The 21,526-nt window shown below is 40.9% G+C and overlaps 1 protein-coding gene across 2 annotated transcripts; it reads left to right on the top strand.

Annotated features, from left to right (window-relative positions):
• Positions 1-7,154: 7,154 nt before the first annotated feature.
• Positions 7,155-21,026, top strand: LOC127431089 (aquaporin-3-like). Of its 2 annotated transcripts, none has more exons than XM_051681344.1 (6): positions 7,155-7,357; positions 15,848-15,974; positions 17,411-17,548; positions 17,710-17,828; positions 17,943-18,160; positions 20,097-21,026. In XM_051681344.1, exons 1-6 carry the CDS (start codon positions 7,250-7,252, stop codon positions 20,284-20,286), a joined length of 900 nt encoding a protein of 299 aa, XP_051537304.1. In that variant the 5' UTR covers positions 7,155-7,249; the 3' UTR covers positions 20,287-21,026. The 2 variants fall into 2 exon arrangements, with proteins under 2 accessions (XP_051537304.1, XP_051537305.1); XM_051681345.1 differs by lacking the exon at positions 20,097-21,026 and adding an exon at positions 19,016-20,086.
• The last annotated feature ends 500 nt before the right edge of the window (positions 21,027-21,526 follow it).

Here is a 21,526-nt window from a genome sequence, read left to right as displayed (position 1 = left end):
TTATATCTACAAAGAGTAATGGAATATAAACTTAAGGATTACAGTAAGTGTATAAGCTTTGAACATTATTTTTATTTTGACTTATCACACAGAATTTTTTTCAGTCTTTATTGTCCTCAAACAACCCACTTCTGTTTTTAAAGATATGTACAAAGTTGTCTTTTGGAGTTTAGCGACACAAAATCATTGACATAAGACTGAGAAACACACTGAACCACAGTGGAACTTCGTGGGATACTGCAAAGTCTCTGCAACCGCAGCAAAACACAACAAAAAGAAAACAACTCTCTAATCATAATGTTAGAGGACTATTCATCTGAGAAACCTGAAGGTGATGAGCCTCCTCATTTTTCCACATGGACCTGTAACATCGCACTCTCACTGTCACCTCATCAACAACTACATTCAAAACTGTGTTCCAATACAATGTTTTGGAGAAACATTTATCTTACAATCCAGAATCTGTAGCTAATAGCAGTAATATGGAAATGTGGTTGCAACAAGAGTTTGCAGTCTGTACTACAGTAATCTAATTAAGAATAGGGCCTAAAGACTTTTCTATTTGCAAAACAGGAAGCTAACAGATTGATAATATCAACTACCGTTATCCTAGCACGTTCGCTAACGTAAGGGCTAGAAAAGGCAAAAACACACCTTCATAATCAAACAGATACTGCTCAATGAGGAATTTGTAGCCTTTATCAAGTTTGGAACATGTCGTAAGTGAAAATTCATATGCAAGTCATTGTACATCATCTAGCCATATTTGTGGCAGATGTACAAGGGACTGGGTGAACTCCATACTGATTGCGCTAGCATTCCACTATGCTGGTGGAGGTAAACATACACCGCTTTGACTCAAAACGGAAGTTGCCTGACATGTAAAAAGGGCTTATTATCGCCGTCAGAATACATAATGATATCAAGAGTTCTGTGCGTTCAAAGGCCACAGTGATTAATTTGACTGCAAGGAGAGGCAATATCAAAATATGATGGTATTTTACAAAGGAAAAGATTAATTAACAGGTTCCTTGCCTTCATCAAAGCAGAACGAGCTCGATAGGCTTCTATACAATGCAATGAATTTTTAATTCCTTTTCTATCCACATTACTGTTCATTTGATTCATGTGGCTTTCATTATTAAATAGCCTACAGTTTTACTTAAAATGACCAAAACAGCATTTCAGAGTCATTGTGTCAGTAACTGTATGGATGGATATCACCATGCAAGAGGCCTACAACAACCATAGTAGACTTTGTAAGCACTTTTCTTTGCTGTTTCCTCTTATTTGTGGAAAAATATGAAATATCCATACATATAAACAGTAGTTCGCTCAAAAATGAAAATTCTATCATCATTTACTCACCTCGATTATGTTCCTTTCTTCTGTGTAACACAAAATGTATATGTTTTGTTATATGCTCAATCACCATTCACTTTCACTGGATCTTTTTTCCATTCAATGACAGTGAAGTCTGTCATTTTTTAGCATTGATAGCAATGTGTGGATTTGTAGTATTTTTCTTAAGTTTGGTGCATTGTGTCCTGCAAATGTACCCAGCTTGTTCAGATGTGAATACATTTTCTATAACTTCTCTCTCTTATTTGTGCCCATTTTTCATAACTGTCTATAAACTTTAACTCAGCACTCCAAGAGATTACAGAGGACGAATGATGAAACTAAAAATTATATGAATGAAAAGGGAGCAGACAGACACATAGAAACAAAGTCATGTATGTAGGTGTGAACAAACATTCTTAATGTATCCTGCAATAGGTCATGACTTTTCTGAGTTCCGGGCTGTTTAAGATACTTCACAAACGCTCCCATACTTTCTGAATAACCTGCCTGTCTGTTTTTTAAATGTTACTTCAAATACCACTTCATATTGCCTTTAATCCTCAATGGTTATAAAAGGTCTGTCAGAATTGTATTGACATTCAGTCAGTAGGGTTGTTCTTTCAGAACCTAGTATAGTTCTTATTAAAGGGCTTTGGATAGTTTCATAGGCTGGATTAATTCCTGAGCATGTCCCAGGAGCAGCCTGGGGAGATTAATTATAATCGTTGCTCTGTAATCTTTGAACTAACAGATCTCTAATTTGCTTCACTCCTGTTCTTTCATGCAGTTTATTTTTGTAACTTTTATACTGCATAAATTCATTTTCTTAATCAGTATTTTGTCGTGTTCCAGTAATATCTAAACATCCTTAAAACTAGATAAATGTACTTGAGAACAGAAGATATTAAAATGTGTATTTTCAGAGAATCTTAATTAGGTTTATTTTCCTTACCCCAATGGCATTTTTTTTTTTTTTTTCAAGCATAAATCTACCAAATGTAGTGAGGTTTATGCTTAAAACAGGAAAATACTATTTGCCAATGGGGTAAGAAAAAATATTTAAGAATTCATTTCAAGATACATTCTCTGAAAACAAGTCTTCTGTCTTACGCTATTTTACTCCTTAAGTGTGTTTATCTTGTATTAAGGATATTTAGATATTTGTACTGTAAACCAATACAAATACTGATTAAGAATTTTTTTTTTTTTTTTTTTTTTGCAGTGTACCTTGTGCATTGTGCTATAACATTATGCTTTTACTCATTCAGGGCAAAGTGTTCTTTATTTTCATAGTTGTTTACACTGTTTTTCAATCAATATTTGGATGCAAGTCAATGAAGGGAGGTCACAGAAGCTGGATCCCCTCAATGAGAGTAGACTACAAACTATAATGTTAAGAAATGATTGTATTTCTGAGACATGTTCTGATCAGTATTCAGCTGAAGCTCACTTTAAGTGCACTGATATTTGAAACATGTTCTTTTACTCAAGGTGTCTAATCTTACCCAGATATTTTTTGCATGAACGAAAATATTCAAGCTGATGGAAATAGAAGAGGTGGTTTGGAAGCTCTAAGTCTAATGTCAGAAGGCCAGTAGGTCATGGTGGAACTTGTACATTCATTGCCTACAAGAATATTTCATATATGGAGATGTTACGAGCAATGTTTTGAACAGATATCCTCAGTCACCATTCACTTTCATTGCATCTTTTTTCCATTCAATGAAAGTGAATGGTGAGGCTAACATTCTGCCTAACATCTCCCTTTGTCCTCCATGGAGAAAAGAAAGGGTTTGGAATGACATAAGAGTGATTAAATGACTACAGTATTGTCATTTTTGGGTGGACTAGCTCTTTAAGGAGAAGAGTTGGCAGGCAGTTGACTTAGCCAACATTAGCTTCACACAGTGATGAGTGAGCTGTATATGTTTTAGAAAAAGACCAGAAGAAAGACCAATAGAAAGATGAACAGGTAATGAAGGTTAGGTAATGAAGCTTGAAGGAATGAGAGGGAAGTAGTTTGCTACAACATATTTGGAAGGAACCCTGTTGACAGGGTAATGTATATACAGTGTTCCATACATCTTTCCAATGGATAGTTCAGCATCGACCAAATAAGTTTCCCAGTTAAAAAGTTTTAAAGCTAAAAAAAAGCTTTGAAACTTTGAAATGTCAGTTCCTTGAATCTAATATATATATATATATATATATATATATATATATATATATATATATATATATTCGCCTCTCTGGAATACTCAATTCTGATTGGTCAATGGCACCATCTAGTGATCTGATATTTCTCGGAAACAACCGCACATCCACGTATCAGACCGCTCATCCGGGTATTTGCAAGCCATCTTTCCTGCTTCTCGGATCACTGTGCGATCTCTACAAGTAAGCCAATAAAATAATTTCTATTTAAATCAATGTTTCATGTCCATTTATTTATTTATTTGGCAAGTACTCTTGTAATAAGATGCATAATGAGCTGTCAGACATTAATTAATTACAAAATAAACACCAACAGAACTCCGACACAAACAGGATTTCAGCTGTTCAGTGATTCATTTCTTCTCACATAATTACATAATTTCAACACAAATCAATGTTTCATGTCCATTTATTTGTTTATTTAGCAAGCAGTCTTGATAAATAATGAGGAGTCAGATGGCCATTTTTGCTAAATAAACACCAACAGAACAGATGCAAACTGGAGGTGGATTTTAGCTGTTCAGCGATTTCTTTCTTCTTACGTTATTACATTATTTCAGTACAAATCAATATAAAATGTCTATGTATTTATTTATTTGGTTAGTACTTGTTTAATAAGTGGGATACTCTACAGTCAGTCGCTTTTATCGCAAAATAAACCCCTTCAGAGTGACTGTACATTATACCTTACATAATATAAATACATCAAGTTCCACCAACAGTTCTTCACATCCTCTCAGTGAAGCTCTTGGAGTGGCTTTAGCTGTATTACAGACCAGCATTCTAAGGGGCCATTTACACAATGCATTTTTGGGTCCATCTGTGCTGCTTTTCTATGTAAATTTGCCAAACTGGTCTCATAGAATCACATTACTATAACAACTTTTTTGCCAAATTAGTTTAACGTGCCTCGTCCTACATATTGCGGCAGTTTTCTGGTTAAATAAACACTAGAGGCACTACAACAAATAGTTTTATTTCGTTTCACACAAATCACAAGTAAAAGGGCTGATTATCAATTAATAAACACTTATTTTTGGCTCTGTTCCTCACACAATGCTGTCAAAACACCTTTACACAAAGACATCAAAACACCTTTACTATAACGCATGATTTGAAATGCAATATATTTTAACATTTGCATTACATAAACAGCTACATTCACAAGCTTATTCTAGCATGATTAAATTAAGCAGTAGCTGAACTGATATAGTAGACTGGAGTAAGAGTGCAACAAAGTATGTTTCTTTAGCGCATGAGCCAAAAGTGTTATAGCAATACAAAACAACATGGTTGCTTCATCAATTGCGTTTTTCACATCAAATTTGCTTTTATGACACTATCAGTTAGGTTTAGTGTAGGGTTTAGGATAGGGATGTCAGTTTTGTTTATTTAAAACTTCATAAAGCATAAACCTTACACTTGTGATGAGGAGGAGGGCACACCTGGCACTGAGTTGCCCAATCAGCGGGAGAGAGACAAAGGAGGAGCCGGGGATGCCAGGGAAAGAGAGAGAGAGAAACGCTTGCAGCCACTGTGTGTATGTGGTCTGTGTGTTTTATGTTATGTTTAATTTCCTTTGTACCATTAAAGTTTACCTTGATTGCTCAGCCAGTTCCCACCTCCTCCTTGCCCATCTTGTGAACTCATAACATTGGTGCTGAAACCCGCGAAAGGAGAAAGAGCATGCTGTCCGGGAGAGCTCGCTGCTGCCATCCACCAGGAGACAGAGGAGCCGCTGCCGTCTGCTGGGAGATGGAGGAGCCGCTGCCGTCCGCTGGGGGATGAAGGAGTCTCTGCCGGCCGCCGGGAGGCAGAGGAGCCCGCTGCCATCCGCCGGGAGTCGGAGGATCCCGCTGCCATCTGCCAGGAGGTGGAGGAGCCTACTGCTGTCCGCCAGGGGGCAGAGGAGCAGCTGAGGACCGGGTGGGCGACCTGCCCGCGGGAGCTGAAGAAGAGTGTTTTTTTTTTCTTTTATCTCTCTCTCTCTCTCTCCTCTCTCTTTCTCCCTCTGTCTCTCCTGCTCACTCTTTCTCTCTCCCCTCTCCCTCCCCTCATCTCTCTCAGATTCCCAAGAGGTGGGGAGGACCACTGGATGGCGGTACGGCCGGAAGGGCAGTGTCTCCCCTCCAGAGATGCGGGGGAGTAAGCCAGACCGGATGGCGCCTTGGCCTGAATCGGGCAGTGGAGGAGTGTGACAAGGAAGAGGGTGTGGCCGGGCCGTGAGGATGCACGCCTGGCGCTGAGTTGCCCAATCTGCCAGAGAGAGATTAAAGAGGAGCTGGGAACGCCAGGGAGAGAGAGAGAGAGGACGCACGCAGCTGCTGTGTGTGTGCGGGTCTGTGTGTTTTATTTTATGTTTAAGTTCCTTTGTACAATTAAAGTTTATGTTAACTGCTCAGCCGGTTCCCGCCTCCTCCTTGCTCATCTTGTGAACTCATTACAACACTATTGGTTAGGATTAGGTTTAAGAATTAGGGTAGGGAGGAAGGGTTTGTTATCTAAAACTCGATAGAGCATTAATTTTTAAAACCTCATCTGTTTCGGAGAACATGTAACCTGCTTTTAATTTCACCTTGAAACTGCTGTGAAACATATAATGAACCACTAGAGTGCTTTCAATCTGAACGACCCCTAAGAAATGCTACAAAACTTCTAAAACTTCCTTTGCCCTGTATTATTAACACGGTGTGCATATGTCATGTATTTGTGCTTACGTGCAAGTTTTTTGAGTTCATCCCCTTGTAGATCAATAAAGAACATCTATTTTTCAGTATTTTTATATCATTAGACATATTGGCTTTGCTAGTTTGTACCAACAAAGCAGGAACCGAATGCGAACGTTTTGTGGTAGACCACAGGAAGAGACTTAGTGTTAGTGGCTTGCTATTCAATGCAAAGGCATCAGTCACTTTAGATGCACATTAGAATTATTAATTAAGCATATAAAATTTTGGACTGAACAGCATAGGTAAAGATATTTAAAGAATGTAATGGATCTTCCTTAAACATCCTCAAAGTGCTTTAGGATACATCTAAACATTGGAATTCTGGAATGAGATATATGAAACATTGGTGCCATGCGCCATTGTGTTTAGAGGAATGGGGAAAAAAATATTTTAAAACATTCTTTAGTCCATTATTTAACTTTAAAGAAAACAGAATTTCAGACACTTCAAGCTCATGACCATCATGCGGAGCAAACACTGTTCAGAATAAAAATATTATTAACTGCAATCCGCACAGTCAGCAAAAACAGTGCTAGCAGAAACAATACAAATTTTGTTTAACAAACCCTAGAGGGCCATACAGAACCAGATTTAAGAAGCACTCAGCATCTATTTGAAATGGAATAACCCCACTATCAGTCCTCACTCACATTCATAACAAAGACAAAGCTGGTGGAGAAATGAGAGTTTGAAATGAAAAAAGGATTGTAAGTGAGATGGGAGGGAGGAAAGTTGTGGGAATGCTGTTTATGGTTTTCTTTTTCCTTTCTTTTCTCTCTCTCTCTTTTTTTTTTTTTGTTTTTTTTTGACTGGAGGGAGGGATCTTTTGAAGTACATATAGGGCCCGAGCTCAGTAGGAAAAGTTGTACAGACTCACTTACCGAGTGGCTGCAGTGAAACCTTCATCATCATTATCATTAAAACACCACAGAATCATCAACATTAATCTATCCTGAGGCATAATGGGTAGACAGAAGGTACTCCTAGAAAAGATGGCTCGAATCTTTCAGGTTCGGAACATGCTGATGCGACAGGCACTGGCAGAATGCCTGGGAACCCTCATTCTAGTGGTGAGACACTTCTGTTGTGTTTTTCATCGATGAGTTAGTGATGAGGACATTGGTTTCAACTATGATGAAATTACAATGCTAAATTAGCTTCAGATGCTTAATGGAGATTGAGATGTTTACCCAAAGTAAATTTTGATCAAAGCACTGACTTGTTAATATGATAATACTCGCATAGCGTGTGCTGTCAAGGTTTGCTATATTTTACAAAAATTTACATATTCAATATGTGTATGCATTTTGTTTTCAGAGATGAGAGCAATTCAAAGGTTAGTTGAAAATTAATTAGTAAAAACAAAACTTTCAAGATCATCAACAGATGGATGATCATAGATGACTGATGATAGAATTATGCTTTCTTTGATGAGAACTTTATGGAAAGAATGAATGCAGGACATCAAATACTGTATAATCTAGACCCTCTCATCTGCTGAAAAGCCTAAAATTTCCCTTCAGCTATACATGAGGGGAATTTTATTTTTTATACCACATGCCAACTGACCTTTTCATTTAGCAAATGATTGCTGATTCTCTTGCTTAAAAGGGTTTTACTGTACAGTATGTTTTTCCCAACTTGCTTAATATGGATATTCCTTTCTAATTACTCTTAACTTATGCCAATAAAGCCATGATGATAAAGAATTATTGTTAAAATAGAATACAGAATACTTATATAATAGAATATAATAGAATACTTGTGTTCTGTTTTTAATGAGTGTTCAAAAACAAATTTGTAGGGCAGACTGTGAGTAGACACAATGGCAGTTGAATCTCTGGTGCTGCTGCCTTAATCTGTAGAGTGGGCCATGATGTATGTCCTGAAGTGAAGGCATCTGAGTTCATGTAACTGAGATTCTTTGTCAATGAAATCGCTTAAACCCAAACAAGCTCTCAAAAAGTAGACAGAATTATACTGAAATATTCTGGGCCAGTCTGTTTGGTCACAACAAATTATCAGTCATGTGGTAAAAAATAAAAATAAAATAAAAGTCTGCCTTAAACTCCCTGTCTTATTAAACCACTGAACACAAAACGAAAAAGAAAATAATCAGTGACTGTAAATACAGATTTGTTAGTGTCAGACACCTCAGTTTGTTGCTATTAATTTTGTTGCTCTTCTCCTTACCTTAAGAGGAAAGCTGTTGCTACTGAGAATAATTTTTAATTCAACAGAACAACACAAACATCAGAAGTTGTCTTGGAATTAATGAAACAACATCTGTTGGTGGAACATTCAACCTAATCTTATAGAAACACGTTACAATACCTACATTTTTGCAAAATGATTTATTAGTGGCTCATTCGATATATCCGGCAATTTCATTGTGAAATGAACACTAGGGGTCTATTTCAGCACCATAAGTCATGCAGCCAAGTCAATGGGCATGGCCATGAAGTTTTGGAATTTTCGTGCAAGCCTAGGTGCAAGTGGGTTTGGCGAAATTGCTAAATTTATTGAAACATGAAAAAAATTAAACCCCAAATATTTTTTTTAATTCAAATTACTCTTCAAATGAAACAAAAATATAGTCAAAATAACGAAGTGGTCAAAAAAGTCATACCAAATCCAAATATTTTACCTTCTTCAAATCCACCGGCCTCTTTTACAGTGACGTAAAAATATGATATGAACTTTATTACCACCTGCTGGTGGAATCTCCAAACTGTAAATGCAGGAACCGAATTTAGACTTAAAACAGACGTGGTTCTTAAACGTCTTAGCACAATAACATATTTCTCAGGAAAATAGTAAATCTTTTCAGTAATACACCCACAGTTTGCGGGCATACACCCACAGATATTGCGAACACTCCCACCCATGCCCACTTGCGCTTTGCTCTGGCACGTGAATTGGATAAGAAGTAGTGCGTGGTTGTAGCATGTAGTAAAAGGGCAGATTATGTGTCCATATATACTTACTTTTCACCCTATCCTTACACAATGCTATCTTATGACAGCAAAACACTTTTACTATAGTGTATGACATGTAAGGAAATACATTTTAATGTTTGCATTACATAACGTCCTGGTTACTTTCATAACCTCCGTTCCCTGATGGAGGGAACGAGATGTTGTGTCGATATATTGACACTAAGGGTCACTCCTGGGAGCCCCAAAGACCTCTGCTTTTTTGAAAAAAGGCCAATGAGAATTTTGCAAGCCACTCCCCCGGACATACGGGTATAAAAGGAGCTGGTATGCAACCACTCATTCAGGTGTTGTGCTGAGGAGCCGAGACCATGTTCCGGCCATTTCAGCGGGTAGTTTAGCATTGTGGCAAGAGGGACACAACGTCTCGTTCCCTCCATCAGGGAACGGAGGTTACGAAAGTAACCAGGACATTCCCTATCTGTCACTCACTCGATGTTGTGTCGATGTAGTGACACTAGGGGTCCCTATACAAAATGGCACAACTAGCTGAACTGTGTTACGTGAACTAGCGGTGGGCAGACTGCTGTGTGCCTCGTAGCCAGCGCACCAGGCCATCACATAACCTCCCCCAACACTCTTATGAGCGTCAAACGGTCCATTAGGAACAAGTCAGCTGCCCAGCTATTGGGACAGGCTAGCCCAACCGAGGCCTCTTTTCCCTCTCTTTTCTCCCCAAAAAGAGTGGAATTTGTTAACTGACTGGGAGCCATAAGTGTCTGCGTCAGGGGGTGTCCCTCCCAAGGGGAAGACACCATGGAGACCACACCCCACCCAAAAAGAGGGGGGTTATTCTGAGTGGAACACGTCACATGGTCTTACCAAGTCTTGTCGGAAGTATGTCATGTGGAGAAGTCCCATGGTGGGTCCTACCCGAAGGGGGAGGAGTTTCTACAGAGCATGGCGACCGGGGCAGAGGGGCCTCTGCCCAAAGAAGACGCAGTTTGCCATCAGGGAAACAATTTTGCGGAAGAAATCACATGGGGTCGCCTTCGGGGAACCAGCACATGTGGAGCTCCTATCTCAGTACAGGGGCTTATTAGTGCCTGTACTGGGCCGATCAGTGAGTTTCTCCACAAACTCAACTGCCAGAGGGCTAAGGAGGAAAGTCATCCAGGGATCACAGTCTGTGAACATGACTGGGAGTCAAGAGCGCATGTCTTCACCTCAAAGGAAGGGAAAGGCGCTATGCGCAAGCGGTACACCCAGCCAGTTTGTCCCGGAACTTACCTGCTCGTGCCTGCCGATACACAGGACGAGACCGGCTCAACCTGGAGACTGTAGAACCTCGCAGAGGTGTTGGGTGTTGCCCAGCCCGCTGCTCTGCAGATGTCTGCCAAAGAGGCGCCACTGGCCAGGGCCCAGGAGGCCACCACACTCCTGGTGGAGTGGGCTCGTAACCCCGCGGGGGTGGCACATCCTGAGCCTGATATGCCATTGCGATGGCGTCAATGACTCAGTGGGCGATCCTCTGTTTGGAGACAGCGCTTCCTTTCCGCTGTCCACCAAAGCAAACAAAGAGCTGCTCGGAGCTTCTAAGGCTCTGCGTGCGATCCAAATAGATGCATAAAGCTCGCACCGGACACAGCAACACCAAGGCTGGGTCTGCCTCCTCCTGGGGCAGTGCTTGCAGGTTCACCACCTGATCCCTAAAAGGGGTTTTGGGAACCTTGGGCACATAGCCCGGTCGGGGTCTCAGGATCACGTAAGAGTAACCTGGACCAAAATCCAGGCACGATTCGCTGACAGAGAATGCCTGCAGTTCCCCTACCCTTTTGATGGAAGTGAGCACAGTCAGGAGGGCAGTCTTCAAAGAGAGTGACTTAAGCTCAGCTGACTCCAAGGGCTCAAAGGGAGCTCCCTGTAGACCCCGAAGGACTACAGAGAGGTCCCACGAGGGGACGAGGCGTGGTCTGGAGGGATTCAACCTCCTAGCGCCTCTCAGGAACTTGATGATCAAGTCGTGCTTCCCCAAATACATACCATCTACTGCATCGTGATGAGCCGAAATAGCGGCTACATACACCTTCAGGGTGGAGGGGGACAGCCGCCCCTCCAGCCTCTCCTGCAGGAAGGAAAGCACTGATCCAACTGCGCATCTCTGGGGGTCTTCGCGTCTGGAAGAACACCACTTAGCGAACAGATGCCACTTCAAAGCATACAGGCACCTCGTAGAGGGAGCCCTAAACTGAGTGATCGTGTCTATCACCGTGGGTGGTAGGCCACTTAGGTCTTACATGTCCAGTCCAGGGGCCAGACGTGGAGATTCCAGAGGTCTGGTCACGGGTGCCAGATGGTGCCCCGTCCCTGAGAAAGAAGGTCCTTCCTCAGTGGAATTCGCCGGGGGGGCTGTCGCGAGGAGCGTGAGATCTGAGAACCACGTCTGGGTGGGCCAGTAGGGTGCTACTAGGATGATCTGCTCCTCGTCCTCCCTGACCTTGCACAGGGTCTGTGCAAGTAGGCTTACTGGGGTAAATGCGTATTTGTGTACTCCAGGGGGCCAGCTGTGTGCCAGCGCATCTATACTGAGGGGTGCCACGGTCAGGGTATACCAAAGCGGGCAGTGGGAGGATTCCCAGGAAGCAAACAGGTCTACCTGTGCTCGACTGAATCGACTCCAAATCAGCTGGACCACCTGAGGGTGGAGTCTCCACTCTCCTCTGAGGGTAACCTGATGTGACAGTGCATCCGCTGCAGTGTTGAGGTCACCCAGGATGTGAGTTGCTCGTAGCAACTTGAGGTGCTGCTGACTCCAGAGGAGGAGACGGCAGGCAAGTTGTGACATGCAGTGGGAGCCTAGACCGCCTTGGCGGTTGATGTACGCTACCGTCGCTGTGTTGTCTATCCGGACCAACACGTACTTGCCCTGGATCAACGGCCAAAACCTCCGCAGGGCGAGCAGAACTGCCAACAACTCTAGGCAGTTGATATGCCAACGCAGCCATGGGCCAGTCCAGGAGCTGGCGGCTGTGTGCCCATTGCATACGATGCCCCAGCCCATCTTGGAGGCGTCTGTTGTAACCACGACATGCCTGGAGACCTGCTCTAGGGGAACCCCTGCCCATAGAAATGCAAGGTCGGTCCAAGGGCTGAAGAGGTGGTGACAGATCGGCATGATGGCCATGCGATGTGTCCCACGGTGCCATGCCTATCTCGGGACTCGAGTCTGAAGCCAGTGCTGAAGCAGTCTCATATGCATCAACCTGAGTGGTGTGGCCGCTGCTAAGGATGCCATATGCCCCAGGAGCCTCTGAAAAAGTTTCAGTGGAACCACTGTTCTCTGTCTGAACGACTTCAGACAGTTCAGCACCGACTGTGCGTGCTCGTTCCTGAGACACGCTGTCATCGAGACTGAGTCCTACTCCAAACTGAGAAAAGAGATGTTCTGAACCGGGGAGAGTTTGCTCTTTTCCCAGTTGACCCGAATCCCCAGTCGGCTGAGGTGCCGGAGCACGAGGTCCCTGTGTGTGCACAGCAACTCTCAAGAGTGAGCTAAGATTAGCTAGTCGTCGAGATAGTTGATGATGCGGATGCCCACTTCCTTTAACGGGGCAAGGGCTGCCTCTGCAACCTTCATGAAGACATGAGGGGACAAGGACAGGCCGAAGGGGAGGACCTTGTACTGGTACGCCTGGCCTTCGAAGGCAAACCGCAGGAAGGGTCTGTGTCGAGGTAAGACCAAGACGTGGAAGTACGCGTCCTTCAGGTCTACCACCACAAACCAATCTTGTTGCCGGACACTCGCTAGAATGTGTTTTTGTGTCAGCATCTTGAACGGGAGTCTGCGCAAAGCCCGGTTCAGTACTCACAGGTCCAGGATTGGTCGCAACCCAATGCCTTTCTTCGATACGATGAAGGGGCTGTAGAACCCTTTCTTCATCTCGGCTGGAGGGACAGTCTCTATTGTGCCCTTGCGCAGAAGGGTAGCGATATCCGCACGCAAGGTAGCAGCGTTCTCGCCCTTCACCGAGGTGAAGCGGACGCCGCTGAACCTGGGTGGGCGCCTGGCAAACTGAATCGTGTAGCCAAGTCGGACGGTCCGGGTCAGCCATCACAATGGGTTGGAAAGCGCGAGCCAAGCACCCAAACTCCGGGTGAGGGGGACCAAGGGAATGATCACGTCGGACATACCAGTGGGTGGGATTTGAGCCCCGTGGCTGTGCTGAGTCCAGGGACATCGAAGCACTTACCTGGTTCCTGCTGCCCACCATAAGATTGGCTGCGGCCGCCCGGGAAAGCATTTCCGTCATTTCCATGTCGGCCTGGGACTGGGCAACCATTCCCGAAGGAGGAAGCCCAGTCGAAGCCTCTGCGCGCTCACTCTCCGATGCTGCGCTCGATAACTCATCTTCTTCCCGGGCTCCGAACGAGAGGTCAAACTCGCCCTGAGACGAGCCGGCAATCTCGTCCAAGCGCCCGACCGGGGCAAGTGAGCATGCTGGGGAATGGGAGGTCCGTGGGGGGATACCCGGCAGAGGTGGTCCCATTGAGGTCCCCAAATCGCCCCCAGTGCTAACCAGCATGGCCTCATATCCGTAGGTGGAAGGACCAAGGCAGGGAGCCGCTGGGGTGGCTTGCTTTCTTACGAATGCAAGCCGCGACCGCAACGTTGCCATGGTCATGTTCTCGCAATGAGTACAAGACCCATCCAAGAACGATGTCTCTGCGTGGGCAGCGCCCAGACACGTAAGACAGCGATAGTGGCCGTCAGAAGCGGAGAGATAACGACCGCAACCAGGAATAACACATCTTTAAAAAGACGTTCCATGTGTGCCGCTCTTTTAGAAAGAAAATATACTCTTTTTAGAATATACTCTTTTAGTTGTTTCTGCCGAAGTGCCCAGGGGCATTCTCTGCACTCCACGGGTGCAGCAGATGAGGTGAATGAACTTTGCAGATGAATTCAGCTTCAATGAATAGAACTGCTCGGTTCCGAAGAGAAAATCTGAATGAGTGGTTGCATACCAGCTCCTTTTATACCCGTATGTCCGGGGGAGTGGCATGCAAATTCCACTCGTCAATTCTCATTGGCCTTTTTTCCAAAAAGCAGAGGTGTTTGACCAAGGGTGACCCCTAGTGTCACTACATCGACACAACGTTGAGTGAGTGACAGATAGGGAACCAACTACATTTACTGCAGAAGCTTGTTCGACTAATTAAATTTTGCAGTAGCTGAACTGATAGAGCATTACAATTGTGATGCAAACGACTGGTGTACAAGTTCTCAAGAGCACCCAAATCGACACAAGAGTCGAAAGTGTCACAGAAGCACCACAAAATGATGTGGTTGCTTTAACAATTGCGCTTTTCATGACACATTTGCTTTTTATGGTACTATTGGTTAGGTTTAGGTTTCAGGTTTAGATAGGAAGGTAGTTTTGTTGATTTAAATCTCGACAGAACATTAAACTATAGAACCTCATCTGTTTGGGAAAAAATGTTACTCTCTTTTAGGAGCCACGTAATATAATTTTGCAAAAATGTCGCCACAGTTGTGTAATTATCATGAGATCAGGCTCAAAACATTTAATACTGGTATACTTTTTTTGCTCTGTAATTTCTAAAGTAGTAAGTAAAATTCAATAAGCAGGTAAACAAAACCAGTGTCTGTAACCAACAAGAACTGGGCACAACAAGGTCTAGAATTCAATACCATATCTGGACTGAATTTGACACACTGTAGGGGGATGCCAGGTTAAACCATTTCTCATCATCTGTTTTCAATGGAAACTAAGACTCCAAACCACCAATATCTGTAGAAAGATAGAACTCTCCCAAGTCCATCTGTTGTTTTCTGATGATACTGTGCGGTCTGTGAACCCCCATCCAGACATTGATCATGTGGTTCAATAATGGCTGGCAAACACAGACAGGCTAGAGGGCATCAAGCAATGGGATAGGGAACAAGTACACACACAAGTGCATACTCATACACACACTATCTATCAAATCCACATGGTACCCATAACGTTTCACATTCTTCAAATGCAGACCTAAGACAAAAACAGGTACATGAAACCAAGGATGTCCAGCTCGGAACACAGGTATACCCCTAACTAAATCCAGCAATCATTCAATAAGATTCTTTTTTTGCTGGTTGAATAGATTACTTTATGACTTGTCTGGGTGTTTTAGGGATGTCTAACGAGATGATGCCTGACTGAATTTAGCACAGCAAAAAGTGGGCCACATACTTAAACTGATCATTTATTTTATTTTCAATTCATCGTCAGACTCTGCTCATTTTGGCACATTGGTTTAAGTAAATTGTGAAACATTGTGGAAAAAGAGATCTTTCAAAGTTAAATGTTTAAAAATCTGTGGTGATTCATCTATAGCAATTAACTTTGTTAATTATCTAACCAAGATTTGCGATGAGACGTGTCTAGTTGTGTAGATGAATTTCTCAAATCTGACATATCTTTATTTAGGCAGTTATTTCTATGTGGAATATCAGTGAAAATGAAACTATAAAACAGTGGTTGTGGTGCGTCGCGTGTTTTGTTTTATTATTTCATAGACTGAACAAATTTTGATTTCCTTTCCTGATATCTTTATTTACAGATGTTTGGTTGTGGTGCTGTTGCCCAGTTGATTCTAAGTGGAGGCTCTCATGGAATGTTCCTGACTGTGAATTTTGCTTTTGGGTTTGCTGCTACTTTGGGGATCCTAGTTTGTGGGCAAATTTCAGGTAAGGTCAGTCATAAGCAGTTTTTTGTGTTATTTTAAATATTTTTTGGGACAAGACAGGAAATTTCAGATTTCAGATCTGGCATTTTGTTTTAGTGAGTCACATAACGGTTGAGGCATATCCACAAAACAATAAGCAGATATTAAAACATGAACATTCACCTGAACATTCACCATATGGTTTCAGACTAGTAAAATTCCATTGCATTCCTTTCCTGTTTTAGAGCACTTTATTGACAGATATTTTTGGCCTGAATCAAGTTGCCCCATAGCTAAAGTACACTCAGATGTACCTGGAAGATTCCATTTCTGGTGTAATGCCAAGAGCTGAGCAGCAAACGCAGCAACAACAAAAGGCAGTTTTGACATTAATATTTAAAACAGCAGAGTATTGAATAAAAATAGGAGTTGTCAGTAAAGTATTGACCACGAGTAAAGGAACTAGCAGACAGTTGAAGAGCCAGATTCCCAGACATAGATTAAGCCTAATCCATGCCTAAAAAATCATGAAAATTTTCAGATGGAAATTGTGGTCCATCACTTCACAGACTGCTGTAGGCTTAGATGCCGTTCACACCAAACATATATTTGCGTCCATGTGCACTATTGTTGTTTAAAGTTTTTCTGTCAACATGCACCAGATGGACATTTATGACTGTTGTGATGCAGGATCTCGCTGTTTTTTCAGCGTCATGTGCATGAGCACCATGTTTTTAAGACTCTGTGTCAATTTAGAAGAACTTTTAAACTTTTATCTTGAGATATCTGCATTCTGTTTCAGTCGTTTCCCTGCATCAAGCTCTTTTTTTTTTCAGTCTGAACGGCCCCATTGGGCATCTACACACTATAAAGTTCTGACGGAGAGTTTTACAGATAGGAATGCATCAGGGTTGTGGAAAGAGCCATGTCAGTTTTAAAATCAAGCAGAAATACAGCGAATTGTATTTCTGAAAGCACAACTGGACCCTTTCTGAGATTCTCATTGATCAATGGATGCCTACGTTAGGGTTTTCAGCTGTCCTGTATTAGCCAGAACACCCAGTATTTTGGACTTAATGTTCCAATGTCCCATATTTGTGTGGTAAAAGTTGGCAACCCTAGCCTACGACAGAGTGCATTGCGGCCAAAATAAAATATTCTTAACTTTAGTCGCATGACGGAGCGCCACTATAACAATCCCTTGAGTTTTCCTTCTCAGTCCTTCTGATGTACCATCCCAATTGAAATCAATGCATTTGCAGCATTATTAGACACAGCGTAAAATCTATGTGTATGCACCCTTAATTAGTATCTACCAAATAAGAGAAGTACAATTATTTACAAGTTTATTAAATAATATTTACTCATATAAAATAAATAAAACAGATCAACATCTTTTTGAAACCTCTTTCCCAACCTAAAAACCTTAACTCTGTAATCCACATTTGTGTTTCACAGGTGGTCATATAAATCCTACTGTGACCTTTTCCCTGTGTTTGTTGGGGAGAGAGCCCTGGAGGAAGTTTCCTGTGTATTTCCTGTCCCAGACTCTGGGGGCTTTTCTTGGCTCAGGGATAATATTTGGCATGTACTTTGGTGAGTAGAACAGTAAAAGTATCTTTTGATTGTGAATATCAGGACTGTTTTTTATATCCAGGGTCAGTCCATTGCAACATCCCGTACTCTATTTATGAATGTTGTGGTAACTTTATCTCTAAGAGAGTCTTTCCAGCTAATGTTCACTTGATGCTTTGCAGATGCATTGTGGGACTATGGACAAGGCTCTTTGGTTGTTATAGGGGACAATGCAACAGCTGGAATTTTTGCAACATACCCCTCTAAGCACCTCACATTGCTCAATGGCTTCTTTGATCAGGTAAGACACAAAAGCCATTACTGCTTAGATTAAGCTGTATTAAGTGTCTTAAATAAAATTTGAAATATAATTCAAATGTGAACAAGGATTTCATGACAAATATCTCTGGTCCAGATGATTGGCACAGCAGCTCTGATCGTGTGTATCCTTGCAATTGTCGATCCCTACAATAACCCTGTCCCACGAGGACTTGAGGCCTTCACTGTGGGGTTCGTGGTACTGGTGATTGGTCTGTCCATGGGTTTTAACTCAGGTTATGCAGTAAACCCAGCCAGAGACATGGGACCTCGGATCTTTACCGCACTTGCTGGATGGGGCTCAGAAGTGTTCACGTAAGTCTGCAGACTAAATTCACATTTGCTTTACTATGTCCCACTTTACCAGTTGTTCTAAAAAGTTATAATTCGTGCTTGTTAACCATGCTTGTTAACTATAACGCCGTATGAATCAAATATGAAACACAATGTTTGACGGCTCCTGTCTCACTCTCTGTTCAAGCAGAAAAGCCAAAAAACGTATGGTATGTTTATATTAATCTATTTAAAATGGCGGCAGACTTCTGCAAAAAATGAGAACGAAATTGTATTTATATGATGGGATAAATGACAGCTTATTTTAATAAAGTTAAAGTGACAGTAATGATTATTGTTGCTGATATTTTAAAATTTCTTAAATTCTTGAAATATTTAGAGTATTTGATAAATATAAACTTATGCTCAGTTTATTGAAAAAGCATGTTGAAAATACACACATCAAATATGATACAATAGGCTTCTGAGGTATATCTCTCAATCACCATTACATTGCATTCATGCCCACTAAAAAAAAAATAATAATAATAATTTAAATCACAGAGCTTTGAAAATTCTGACATATACTTTTTATAAGATATATTTAAAGTGTGAACTAATATTTCTGTGTATTTTCATAAATGCAGTCTGCTCTGTCATTATAAAGATCTCATTATTTTGCATTACAATCTGTTTTGATGTCATCTTACCAGAAGTTTCTGAGACCCAGCAAAAAAGTTTGACAATTTCCCTTTTTTAAATGTCAGTATAGTGTTTGGTCCATAAAATAAATATGACAAAAATGATACATTTTTATTTTAAAATATATTTTATTCATATTGTGTTTGATGTGCTGTGCTGAACTGAACTGTGATACATTTCAATCCATATTTACAGACCAAGGAGAGGACGTTTGGTATCTCTGAAAAGCCCAGGAAGTCCTCTGATAATACACCAAGATTTACCACTGTAGCAATGTATGGGCTAAGAAAAACTTAAAAAACAAATGTCCTATACAAAAATGAAGTGCTGGGCCTCAGGATAATGACCTTTAAAGCCTAATGTATCAAATATGATACATAAAAAAAATAAAAAAATAAAAAAAATCTTTATGATTTATTTTTATATTTTGTCTAATGGGACTAAAAACAGTTTAATGTAAAAAATAAAAAATAAAAAATCTGACAATTCTTTCATATGTCAGACTTTACAGGGTTAAGGCAAGCCTCACTAAGCCCATTTGTCATTCTTAGGGTTAGGGATTTGAATAAACCCCTAATCCTAAATATTAAGCCTCTGCATTTAATCAGACAGACATGTGTGAGCTCCAGTTTCCCGTGTTGTACACAGATGTCCACAGAGTGGCGCCAAAAGGGAGTTATAATTTTAGTTGTAAATGTAATACTGTCAACAGGAGTGCATTTTTTATTAACTCTACCCCCTAACCCCAAAATTTTGATGGGGCATAGTGCTTGTCAGTAATTTGCCAGTATTTGTTGAATTTCAGGGTACTGTCCTGAGTGATACCTCAAATCATTTAGGATTTAAATCCATAGGTAGAAAAAAATCCATAGGCTTACAATGAATTAGGGACCCAAGTCATATCTAAGAACCAGAATATCATAGAGACCAGGGTGTGTGGGCCAGTAAGCATCCACCTAACAACCACCTAGAACACCCTAGCAACCACCTAGAAATGCCCTAACAACCATGTAGAACACCCTTGCAACCTCATAGCATTGTCCTTACAACTACCCACAACACCCTATTATCATCGTAGCGGCATGTTTTGCATGGGCAAGCACCCATCACTTTTTTTTTTCTTTTTTTTTTTTTTCAGAAAATCTAGTTTTATTTTGTTTTTTGTGCATCTATTTTACAGTTGGCCCTTCCATCAACACTCACAGTTCTAGTTTACCATATCATCTTAATATTTCTTTCTCTTGTGTTTCACAATGGCATATTCCACCCACCACAGAGCAAACTCTCACTGGTCCCTTGTACCCATCTTTGCCCCATTCACTGGTGCCGTGATTGGTGTGATGGTTTATCAGCTAATGGTGGGATATCATGTAGAAGGAGAAGAGAGAGATAAAAGGAAAGCTGTTGAAAGAGAAGAGAAGAAAAGACTCAAACTCTCTGCTGTTTCTGAGAAGGAGACAGCGTAAGTCTGAGCTGAAATGGAGTGATCTTCCACAGTTCTGTTCAGCACCTAAAATTAAAATCAAATTAAGCTTTCATGACAGAGGGCAATATTTAAAACCGATTTACTGGATTGGCAAAACATGATTTAAATCCTAACTTTTGACAGCAAATGGGCAGCTGTGCCCTTGACATTATGATTAGGCTCAAACTAATTATTCTTGTATTATTTTGTATTTTTATGCACAATCAGTTGACCCCCCCCATTTAATTAATGAATCATAAATTGCATATCATTCAATTAATCCAAACCAGCTTGCATGAAGTGTTTTAAGCGTACCCTTTAGTTATCTTTTTCAATTTATTCAAATATTTGTCAAATCATAGCCTAAATTAATTCAACCAATCAAACAACAAGTCACTTGTTGTCAGCCATTTATTTTGTTGCTAATGCTTATACTGTATCTGCATAATAATTATGAACAAGGGATATGATTTATAAAAATCTTCATCTTTCTCCTTATGCATACAGCATCAAAGTCATGGAGTATCTGTTTTAGAACTTCAGTATCATTTATTAACTCATCATTTATTCATTCATTACATATTAATAAGTGCTGAATTTATGCAGTAGAATTTTATGATTATCAGTGATAAAGTTTTATGTCCATTATCACTTTGCTTTTATATATCCTTGTGTGAATGTAATTGTTTTGAAAGTCTTTGTTGTGATGTATTGAATGCCTGTTTTAACATTGATAAATATATCATCAAGCTCATTTGTGTGTTTGTTTTTTCTTTTTACCCTCTTTGAAATAAACTGTATTTTGCTGACACATGCATTAAGAATTAAATTTAGATGGATCTCTATATTTATCTCTGCCATTTATATTTGTAAGAAACAGCATGCGCAAAATAATTTTTGAAATGATCTCGTCTTTTTAACTCCAGGGGATTCTTTTGCTCTCCATTTCATGTAGTTGCTCAATACACATCAAGATTTCAAGAGGAGACTCACGATACCTTTGCTATTAAATAACATTACAGATTAATGCAAATGTGTTTATGGCTGTTGTAGCATTTTCAAGTGGTGGCCAGATATAATGAAACAAGTTTGCTGTCACATTTTGGAACACATAAACCAACTAAGAAGTAACTGTCCACAAATTGGCATATACTAAACCTCTGTTCTGTCTCCCCAGTCTGCAAAGATAATTTAGTAGGCAGGTTGAAGTGAATTGTAACAAACCGCAGATTGAACTCATG

The sequence above is a fragment of the Myxocyprinus asiaticus genome, chromosome 40 (genome assembly GCF_019703515.2).
Source record: "Myxocyprinus asiaticus isolate MX2 ecotype Aquarium Trade chromosome 40, UBuf_Myxa_2, whole genome shotgun sequence".
NCBI lineage: Eukaryota > Metazoa > Chordata > Actinopteri > Cypriniformes > Catostomidae > Myxocyprinus > Myxocyprinus asiaticus.
Note: the sequence above shows the minus strand (reverse complement) of the source record. Positions and strands in the feature narration are given on the sequence as shown.